The 11,294-nt window shown below is 54.9% G+C and overlaps 1 protein-coding gene across 1 annotated transcript in view; it reads right to left on the bottom strand.

Moving 5' to 3' along the window:
• The window catches only part of Ptprn2 (protein tyrosine phosphatase, receptor type, N polypeptide 2), a 496,397-nt gene extending 490,344 nt beyond the window's left edge, over positions 1-6,053 (bottom strand). Inside the window, exons 1-2 of the mRNA XM_005414104.1 lie at positions 6,005-6,053; positions 5,716-5,820 (exon numbers count right to left, since the gene is read on the bottom strand). Coding sequence (XP_005414161.1) covers positions 5,716-5,820; positions 6,005-6,053 — 154 coding nt within the window. The remainder of the gene's footprint in view (positions 1-5,715; positions 5,821-6,004) is intronic.
• Between the last annotated feature and the right edge of the window lie 5,241 nt (positions 6,054-11,294).

Here is an 11,294-nt window from a genome sequence, read left to right on the forward strand (position 1 = left end):
TCAGCTTGTGCCCGAGCAGAACTGCATTCTTCTCCTGCACCTACACCCCTTCACACCAGTTTCCCCTCCCGTCCTGTGGCCAAAGGTCCAGGGCTGAGCGGGGGCTCTCCAGCCTGGAGGTCACACGGGGTCCTGTCCTCACTAGAGCCGTGGACCCTCCCACCCACAGGAGGGGCTCCTGGTTCTTTGAGAACTGCAGTCGTGTGCCCAGCCTTGCATGCATTTTGCTTTTCTAGCTTCAAGGCCCTGCTTTTCAGTGGCTTTCTCTTTTTCTGGAGGGGGTTGTTTTTGTTTTGATTTTTGATTTTTGCTAATAAAGGAATTAATTATTGTGCGCTTGAGCCTCTCCCCACCCAGTCTTCTCACTGGAGAGCAGAAATCGGATTCCTCCCTTGCTGTCCCTCCCACCACTGGGCTCTCACACTTTCCTCTCAGGACGACACATGGGCAGGGTCCAGCTGGCACTGCCAACGGCCACAGCGTGGAGGTCACACGCATCTCCCAGCACACACATTACCTATTTCTAGTTCCTGTTGGTCACGCCTTCGTATTTTCATAAGTGCTTCCCAGCATATACCTCCTTTTTCTACTGGCTCCCCAGAAGCGACGGCGTCACTTTTCCTCTGAGCAGCAGCCTGTGGAGCCTTGGGCCCAGGGTCATCAGGGGCCTCTCACCAGTCCCTCCGCTGGCTCCTGGGGAGCTGGGGTTGTGGTGAAAGGCAGGCGGCAGGCCCAGCGCACCGCTGCTCTGAAGCTGCCGGCACACCTGCCCCCTTGTGCCGCCCCGCTTCTGTCAGGATATTCAGAATTACAGGATACAGCCTAGAAATCATTTCTTGCAAGGGCTATTGGCCAAACTGGGGCACCAGCCCCCAGCCACATGAGCTGGGCACCGTGGGAACAAGGCCAAGGCTGGTGGGGGCTGGGGAAACAGCTGGGCCAGGTGCACAGCCACAAGGGAGCTCGGAGCTCACTGTGAGGTCAGGAAGCCCCAGCCACCTCTGACGGGACCACTTAGTGTGCCCTGTGGTGTGCACCGCAGGCTCCCCAGTGCACTGAGCTCTGAGCAAGGTGTGCTACAGTACCTCCAGCCCAAGGTGCAGGCGGCACTGCCCTCCTCACATTTGTTTATTTATTTTTTTTTTTTTTGGTACCAGGAATCAAACTCATGACCTCAGGCTTGTCAGGCAAGCACTTAAGCCACTGAGCTATACCCCTGGCCCCCTCCTCACATTTGGGGAGACAGACTCAGGGACCCAGGTTCTCAGTAGCTGTGCCACCACCCACCCAGCAGCCCTGATTCCACTAGTGTCCAGTGACCTCCAGGAAGTCATACCAGTCACCCACTTGGCTCCCCCAGGTGGCTCCTGGGACACAAAGCAAGACACAGCCAGGCCCGATGCCCACCACACAGGGGCTGTGGATGGCTGGACCTGAGGAGAGGAGGGCTTGAGCGGGGCATCCTCAGGGACAGCAGCACCGGGCTGCACCCATGCAAGAGGTGCAGGGGCGCCTCCTTCCACCTCGGACCTCGCTCATGGTGTGAGGTGCCACCTGCCAAGCGAAGGCCCCTGTGCCAGCTGTGGGCACAGCGCTGTGGGAGGGACTCTGCAGGCCACAGAGCGGCCTGGGAGGACAGGGCATTCCCGGCAATTCCCCAGGGGACATGGGAGGTGCAGTCCCCTGTGAGCCTGGTCTCAGTGAGACTCTGAGTAAAGGACAAAAAGAAAGTGCCCTTTAATAAATCACCACCGCCTCATGGAGCCAAGCCACCTGGCAGCTGAGCCTTCTGGGTGGCGGCCCCTCTCCTTGAGAACAGGCGTGAGGGGCAGCGAGATGCCACATGTGGGAGCAGGGGCAGTGCTGGCAAATGCTGTGACAGAAAGGACCTGCTCAGGCTGGAGAGGTCGGTTTCAGGAAAGGGGGACCTGTCCATGAAGCCAGAGCCCCTCAGCCCCTGCTGCGATCTCACAGAGGGCCAGAAGACGTTGCTCCGTGGGCAGCAGGGGGAACACTTCGGGGGCGGGGGTGAGGCAGCTTCCTGGCTGTGCCCTGTGTCCAGTCTTACAGCAGAAGACACTCGGGAGACACTGCTGTCCACAGCATCTGGACGACACTTGTCAAGGACCGGGCCGGCTCTGAGCACCACTTTGGAGCACCCCACATAGTGTGGGACCACCCAGGGGACCTGTGGGACACACTGGCTGCTCCTTGGTACCTCGCTGTGACCAGCAGTTGGTAGCCAGGCCCAGGTTTCAAGGCCAGCGCTGTCACCTTGACAAGTGTTCTAGGAACTCGAGCAAGACACTGTAAAGACTGAGCTCAAGCCAGGCGTAGGGGCATACTTCTGAATCCCAGCACTCTGGGAGGCTGAGACAGAAGGATCACAAGTTCTAACCCAGGCTGGGCAAATTAGCATCACCTTGTCTCAAAAAGAGAAAAAAAAGGATTGATCTCAGACGCAGTATCCTCTCTGCGTTACCCACATTGTCATGGGGTCAGGGTCCTGCTGTGGGTGAGGCAGAGGCCAGGAGAAGCTTGCTGTGCTCAGCCTGCTCCAAGTCCTTAGTCACTTTGAACTCTTCCCTGCACCCCAGCTTGCCGTGTCCCTTTTCTCTTTTGAGGCACTGGTCAGCCTCTGTCTTCTAGATCTCCCGGGTGGACCTGGAGCACATTGGCTCAGGGCTCGCGCTCCAGATCCTGCCTGCGGCGCCTCCTCCCAGGCCGCTCCAGGGCCGCATCCCCAGCCCAGGTGGAGGCAGCTGGGCCCCACTATGGCTACTCTCATTTACACCACACCCTGGAGCCACTGACAAAGGCAGGACATTTCTTCAAATACTTTCTTCCCGGAGAAAGGCGTGAGAATTTTACATTCTCATGACACATGCCTGCAAGCTTTTAATCAAAAACACATTTCCCATGCTGCGCATGGTGGTGCACACCTATAATCCCAGCACTTGGAAGGCTGAGGCAGGAGGATTGCAAGTTTAAGCCCAGCGTGGACAATTTAGTGGCTTAGCAAGATCCTGTCTTAAGAACAAAACATTTTAAAAAGAACTAAAGATGTACCACAGTGAGAAGGCCCTGGGCTTAACCTAGTACCACAAAAAAAAAACAAAAACAAAAAACAAACCTATTAGGAGTTTAAGCCCTGCTTATTTTCAGTGACCTTCCGAGGGTCCCTTCCTCTTCACCCTCTTCCTGCCCCCCCACGGGCAGCTCCACGGCCAGCCCCTGGTGTTCAGGCTGCCGGCAGTGTTGGATATGAAGCTCCATAAGCACATCTTAGTACCTTCCCTGCGAGGACATGTCCTCTACAGTCTTCCCTTGTTCTGGGAATGAAAGGTAGAGACCACCTGTTCCTGGCCATCACCCAAGGCATCCGATGGGACGAAGTCCTCGAGCCCCATAATCTCTGAATGAGCAGCAGGGGCCGCAGGTCATAGCTGCTCATCTCAGATTCCAGGACAAATTCTGGAGCCCTCATGGGGACCACACACTATGGCCACACACTGTGGGTGCCTCTGCTCCGGGCGGGGAGGTAGCCCGCTCTGCCATTTGTGGGTTCCTGACCCACCAGCCCAGGGCGGAAGCTGGGGCTGAGAGGAGGGGCTGGCAGGGATGCCCACTGCCCCCTCTGGCTTTGTTCTTATTTTAGATGACTCATTTATACGTCTCAGAGATGTGTGTGCTGGTCAGGACAGAGCTGTGTCCCACAGCCCAGCCTCAATGTCTGAGGGCTGGCTGGCCACCATCCAGGCTGAATGGTCCCTAGGCAGCTTTGTCCCAATGCCCATCCTTCCCACAGAGAAAAGGGAGCAGAAGCCATGAATGGCAGGTGGTTCCTGTTTCAATTTTGTACAATTCTCCATTATTCCTTGAACCCTGTGGTGGACTGACAACTAGTGGTCAACTTGTAACATCCAGCTGAACTGAACCAGCGTGGTGCTGGGTGTGGGGGGCCCACCTGAGGACTGTTACTGGCAGCATAAGAGGCAGACCTGGAGAAGGAGAGAAGCTGTCGGGAGCTGCTGGTTTTCCTGGAGGAGCTTGTCATGCTGACTTTCCTGATGTTCTCATCAGGGGAGGAGCTTGGGACTTTCTTGTCACTCAGAATGGCTACCTTTCTCTTTGGGGGAGCTCCGGTCCTCACTTTGAGCATCACTTCTTGGCTCCAGAGGAGAAGATGGTACACTCTGCTCAGTCTCCTGAAGAAGCTTGTCACTTTGGCTTTCCTGATGGGAACTAAGCCTTCCTCATCATCGGAGGAGCCCGGAACCTCACTGTTGCTGAGGATGGCTGTGGTACCTTTCAGGGGAGCTCTGGTTCTTACTTTGATCATCGCTTCCTGGCTCCAGTGCAGATCCCTCAGCCTGCTGGCACAGAGCCTTCATCCTGCTGGCACAGACTTTCCAGATTCCACCACTGACCTTTGGGCCTTCCCAGTGCAGATCCGTGAAACAGGCCTGCATGAGACATTGTCATGGGCTCTTGGCCCCCAACTGGACTCATGGGGGGCACTGTTACGGGCTGTAGGTCTTCAGCTGGACTCAGGCAGGACATTACCGTGGGATCCAGGCCCTCAGCTGGATTCTTTGGTCTTTAGTGTGTGGACAGACTTCCTGTACTCTCTTGTATATGACTCTTTGGGTGACTATTATAAAATAAATCTTATAATTAAGTGTCCTGTATTGTATTGTAAACCCCTGACTACAACAAACCACATAGGCACAAACCAGACAGAGACCTATGGAGCAGTAGAAATTCCCTAACCAAGACTCTGCCCTCAGAGAGACAACCACAATGCCAGAGGGTGAGGACACATACAGCACTGTATGTGACAGATGACAGATGACTGACAGATACGGAGTGCAGATGCATAGGCAGGTGACCACTCTATAAGTAGATAGAAAGGTAGACAGACGATAGCTCTAGTAGATACGTGATAGGTGATAAATAGATAATAGATAATATGGTAGATAAACAGGTGAATGATAGACAAGAGACAAAAATGGTAGGTAAATAATAGGTATGTAGGTTATAGATAAAAAGGCATACAAATGATATATAGATAGATATGTAGATGAGAGATATAGATAGATACAGATGAATGATACAACTGGACACTTTCCTCCTTCTTGGAGGTTGGGGCTGTGTGTTCTCTTCCTTCCAAACACAGGCACACCTGGAACACAGGCCAATGACACAAACGTGGACAGGTGCACATACCAGCACACGGAGGGCTGGGTTTCCTTCTACAATGGTTTCAGGGACAGCTGGGTTTCCTTCCTCTGAAGCTAGGTCTGAAGGAAGCTGACCTTACACCTAGCACTGCTATGCCCATCACCAGTACTGCTAGCTGACCTTATACCTAGTACTGCCCATCACCAGAGGAAGTTCACCTGTCTCTCCTGGCACACCACCAGCCTGAGAGGCCCCAGTGTGCCAAGCCCAAGAAGATCGGGGTCTCCACAAAGCGTGTGGGAAGATGCACAGACTCAAGCGTGCTGTTCTGTTTTCTGGGATAGATCGGGAAGGCACCCTAGGCCGGGATGTCCCGTGTGCAACCAGCGGCCCAGCAACAGGCCAGGGGCCCCGCCTCCTGCCCCCGCCCCAGCAGCACTGCCTCAGGCAGGGCTGGCCCCTCTGGAGCTGCCTCAGGCAGGGCTGGCCCCTCTGGAGCCAAGCCAGGTGTTTGAACAGGCTGATCCTCACCCGGGGAAGGTGCCGCATCCCCTTCAATTAAGACAGCAACTTCTGCAGAGCCCTGTCCTCCTCTGTAGCTGGCACCCTGGGCCAGGTGGCTGCAGAGGAGGGACTCTACAGGAGGGGCCAGACCACTGGCTGCGCCTCTCGTCCCTGGGTGGCTCTGGCAGGTCCCACCACTTTTCTGGGCTTTGTTCCCAGGATGCTAAAGCAAACAATGGAGATTTGAGGCATGTGACAGACCTGGCACGGCTGGCCCAGCTGCCCATCACACAGTGTATGGGCAGAGTATGCTAACTTGCTCCCCATGTGGCTTTGCCAGGGTCCTGGGCCTGGGCTGAGGGCATGGGGTCTGGGGTAGCAGGCATCCAAAGCCACCAAGAGGGAGGGGGTCTCCCTCCCTGTCGACATCAGGGGCACTGAGTATGACTTTTACACCCAAGGCGTCACAGTTAGGACACAGCCACCCCCACGGGGCTCAGGACAGCCAGGCTGGAACCTGTGCCAGTGGGTGTGCATGCAGAATGACGGCATGACAGCTGCCAAGGAAGCCTGGTGTGCCCAGAGCTGGGCCAGGTCCAGTCACACCACACCCACCACTCAGGCCTGACTTCTTGCTCACAACACCATGATGCCACCTGCCCAGGCCAAGGTACGGGGCACAGGCTCCACGGTGCAGGCAGATCCATTTATTCACCACTCGTCTCCAATAAAGATAACTAACCACCATTCTCTCATGCATGAGAGACGGCCCTCTTTGTCCTCAGCCTGACCCTCAACTGACTCCATGGCTTCCAGGCACCAGCCACAGGGAGCCTGGACACCTGGAGCAAAGACGAGGTTCTGAGAGGCACGAATGCCACAAAAAAATGCTCTGCGGCTGTCTTCCCACTTACATACTTTAATTTTGTTTACTGTGGTAAAAAAAAAAAAAGGTGACATATAATTTACATCAACCACTCTAATGCAGAATGCAGCAGCATTAGTTATGTGCACACTGCTGCGCAGACCTCTAGGGCTTTCTCATCTTCCCAAACTAAGCTCTGTCCTCGTAAATACTGACCCAATCTCCTCCCTGGCCCTGGCACTGCCTTTCCGCTTCCCATGCCCGAGTCTGACCACTCTGGGGGCCTTCAGCAATGGACTCCCGCCTCTCCGGTGACGAGCACCTTTCCCTGTGCAGTGCACAACGTGCTCAAAACTGACCCGCAGCGCCGCTGCATCAGAATCTTCTCCTTCTTAGGACTGAATGCTGCCCCGTCGCAGGAATGAGCCACACTGGTCAAACATGCATCTGCTCGAGGACACCGGAGTTGCTTCCACGCCCGGCCGTTGTGAATGGTGCCACTGTAGTCAGGGCGGGCGCACACTCACACTTAGCACAGGAGGAGCCTGGCCACACAGGGGCTCCACAAAGGGGCTGCTCTGAGGACAGCGGATCCAGTCAGACAATCCCACCACGCAGCCAGCATCTCCTGCATCTGCCCACGAGGAACCCTACCATGCGCAGAGGGGCACAGGTCTGAAAGCCACCACTTCTGCCAGTCAGAAGTTACCCTGAAGTTACAGCAGGACGCACCTGGCTTGCTGCAGAAGAGAGTGGAAGCCTGCTTCTTGAGGGGCAGGTGCCCAAGTTCACACCAGAGCCCTTGGTGCTTGCTGGCTAGACGCTGCTCTGGAGGTCCTGGGCCTTCCTTACTTAACCCATTCCCAAGGTGTGTCCCTGCTGAGGAGACCCACAGACCCAGGTCAGCAAACCCCAGACAGAAAAGACACATCTGCTCATATGCAAAGGGCCTGGGAATCAAAGGCAATGGGTTCAATTTTACCAAACTTCTCCACCCTTGTAAACTTAATCGAGTCAGTGAGTCTCAGGAATCCGGGAAGATTAAGCAGAACAGGAGATCAGGTTTAGTGGTACCCGCAGTTCCTTGAAACCAGAACGTTCCAATGATTCTAAACATCCTAACACTAACAATTCTGATTAATATTTCAGGGTATTTTTTAAATTTACAAATTTGTAACACCTTCCACTGCAGGTGTCCAAAAATAAATTCCCTTATCTTTTAAATGACTGGTTTCTTTCAAGAATCTGCAGTCTTAGAATCCAACAAGTCAGTTTTCTCCACTTGGCTTTATGGCCTGTCGGTTTGTGAGGTGCCCACCCACCACCCCCCCGACATGACCCAGAGGCCCTTCTGTCCATTCACCCCAGACTGTGAAAACGCTGCCACCTGAAGCCTGTCCCTCCTCATGCTGGCAGACAAGGCAAGCAACCACTGACTTCTGTGTGGGTGTGGACAGCGGGCTGGAGGGTCAAGCAGATTCCTAGATTTAATGTTAGCACTTTCAGACCCAGCTGTCTTTGAAAGCCACATTCTCTGGGCCTGGCTCCACACCACAGAGGGCTAGACCCCATGTCCTTCCCAGCCTGAGCTCAAACTCCTCAGAGGGCCTATCTGTAGCCCACACCCTATCCTTGACAATCTGTCATGGCTGTCTCTCAACCAGTCACCGTGTTAATGTACACTGGAGATCATGAAGTGGACTCAGTTTTAAACAATTAACCCCTCCCACAGTGGCTCCTGATTAAACTGTCTCAAATATGGTGGGTGCAGACTGCATCTCTTCTCCAGTTCCAGCCTGCTGTGTGGAGTGAATCACCTTTGAAGTAAAATCCCACTTGCTTTTGCAGTCCACAATAACCACAGGCTTTTCTTGGGGCTGGTACCACTGGTCCAGTAGGTTGTCTGTTCCTGGCGTTACCAACCTTCTGGGCTGACCAGACATCCATGACGAGGTCAGTAGGTTGGTTGGTGCCTCTACTGCCCCACGCCAAGGGGGAACAAGATGCAGACCAGACTTGGAGTTGGCCAGTAGCCATGGCCAGGACATGGAATACACAGGTGAAGAGTTGGCTGAAGGTAAACATGGTGCTCATACTTTTTGGGCTTCGTCCACAGTGGTAGCTCCATGGGGCTCTAGCACACAGTCCTGGCAACGGCAAAGACATGCTCAACCGCCCAGGTGCCTCAGGACCCTGGTGGCAGGGGCCTGCTCAGCTCCAGTGCCACAGAGAATCCAGTGGCCTCAGTTCCCAGTGATGAGGACCCACCTGGCCCCACCCCCCAGCTCAGGATGCACCACAGCTCTGCCAGGCCGGTGACCCCAAGGCTGCATAGCTACTGAATGCAAGAAACTTTTAAACAAAGGATCCACCTGTCTCCAATGGAGCAGACTCTGGTGACATTTCACTCTTTCAAAGCAAGCTGGAGCTTTTTTCCATGTGTGTGTGTGTGCTACTGTGGATCAGTCCCTGGGCCTTGTGCACATCAAGCAAGCACTCACCACGGAGCTGCACCCCAACCCGAGCTGGCCCTGATTCAGACCCTTCTCTGAGTGTGGCTCAGATGAAGAGCTCCAGCCTCCCTGGGCCTCATCAGAAATGAAGGATATTGGTTTGTACTGCCCTTTAACAACCAGCACTGGGGTGATATGGGACAGAGCTGCCAGCATGACCTAGAGATTCCAGAAGCTGCCCTTCAGTGGAAGAGGACCAGGAGTGGAGAGAAAAATATCTGGACTGAAGACCTCAGTGGCTGAAGGTGAGAGAAAGACAGCGCCAGAAATTGTCCAGGCAGCTGGAACAGAGAGACGCTGTGTGACATTCGCATTGCACGAGGAGGACCATACCCTCCGACATTCTCTGCAGTACATGATCATGCAGAATTCAGAAGTGGGATTCTGTGGTTCCACGACGACCCGTCCTTCGAGAGCAAAATTAATTTGTGCACTCAGACTCGAGGTGCTCTTCCAGCTGTTGACCCATTTCAGAGAGGCAAGCAGAAATGAATCCACACTCTAGTCCCTTATGCAGGATACAAGGAGGATCCTTTGGGATATTCTGTTCATGATTTTGCAGACTTCAGAATTAGAAACTTGTGATTACAGCTTGTGCTATCCTTTAGCAAGGCGTGGCTCTACCTATTGATGCATTACAGCTGTTGGAATCCCAGTAAGAACATGTATATTCACCTAATAAATTCCGTTTTGTTTAGAAAAACAAAAAAAAAGAAAGAAAGCCAGCCTGGGTTACTCAGGTCCCGGGCAGATAGGGTGCTTCCGTGGCGGTGGCCCATGGGAGACCAGGCTCAGCTGTCCAGGTCCACACGCAATCCTGCTGCTTATGTCCAGCTGGGTGCTGAGCTCCAGGTGAAGTGGGGAACTGTGAACTGTGGGGCCACAGGTCCTCCTGGTGCTAGCTGAAGGGCAACAGTGAGGCAGTGGGCGCACGTCCTCTGAGGAGAATGGACACCCAAGGGAAGTGTCCTGGCTGCAGTGGGGGGGGGGGGGGGGCGGGGCTTGTAGCTCAGAACCCACAGCCTGGGCGCTGTAAACAGCAGGCATCTGTTTCCCAGGGTTCCAGAGGCTGCCAGTCAGACCACAGTGCCAGCAGGATTGCTGTCTGGGCCAGGGATATAGCTCAGTGGCACAAGTGCCTGCCTGGAAAGCACAAGGTCCTGAGTTCAATTCCCGGGACAAAAAAAAAAAAAAGGACTGCTGTCTGGGGAGGCAGTGTCTGCTCCCTGTGTCCCAGTAACGGAAGAGGCAGCAGCTCTCTGGGGTCCACAGTAACCCATGAAGGCGCTTATCCCATCATGGGGCTCATCATCTCCCAGTGGTGACCTAGCACCATTGCCTCGGGGAGGGGACTCCACGTGTGTTCTGGGGGTCACACTCGGACCATGACAGGGACAGGGCCACGCGGCCATTGTCCCCTCTTCCCTTCCGATAGGAAACAATCCTGAAATCAATGGCGGCGACGACAACCTGGAGATATCAATGCAGCAACATGCCGGGCCTGTCTGCATTAACACACCCTCTCCATCTTCACAGATAAACAGTTCCACGAAGGCTGCCCATTATTAATAGCCCATTTAGCCTTAAAAGCAGCAGCGCCGATCCTCACACAAGGCCTACATGCTGCTGGGAGGCCGAGAGGCGTGTGTCGGCAGCACGCGAGGAAGGTCCCCTTCCACAGCTGCCGCCTTCATGATTCCACCGGCCCCACACACCTCGCCTCGTTGTGATCCCGGAGCTGGAGGCTCACAGAGGTGACGAGAGACTGATGAGCACTGCCGGAGCATGACACAAAAGCAGCGGACCAGCAGGATACACTGGGGACAGGTCCTTCAGAGGCCGGCTGTCCCCACTCAGCCAGCATCTGCTGGGATCCCCCGACGGACAGGTGAAGGGCAGGAGCAAGCCTCCCAGCTGCACCATGCCAGCTCTTGTCCTCACGGGGTGCTGCTTCTCTACGGGCAGGAAGTCACCCAGCCCAGCATGGCCTGACAAGGGCCCACCTGAATCCACCCGCAAACGTGTCTCCAGCACAGGATGGGAGGCTCCTGGGAGAACCTCGCTGGTGTGGAAAGGCAGAGTCACTGCCACGCACAGTGTGACGCGTTAGCCACCAGTACCTCCTGCTCAGACCTCAGGGCCAATGCGCCCAAAGGGATGCAGGTGGAGCACAGCCGTGAGGGCCCCGAGCACCCCAGACACAGGCCTTGTTCGCTGGCGGCTTGCAA

Source organism: Chinchilla lanigera, unplaced genomic scaffold, assembly GCF_000276665.1.
Source record: "Chinchilla lanigera isolate Chin_1 unplaced genomic scaffold, ChiLan1.0 scaffold00178, whole genome shotgun sequence".
Taxonomy (NCBI): domain Eukaryota; kingdom Metazoa; phylum Chordata; class Mammalia; order Rodentia; family Chinchillidae; genus Chinchilla; species Chinchilla lanigera.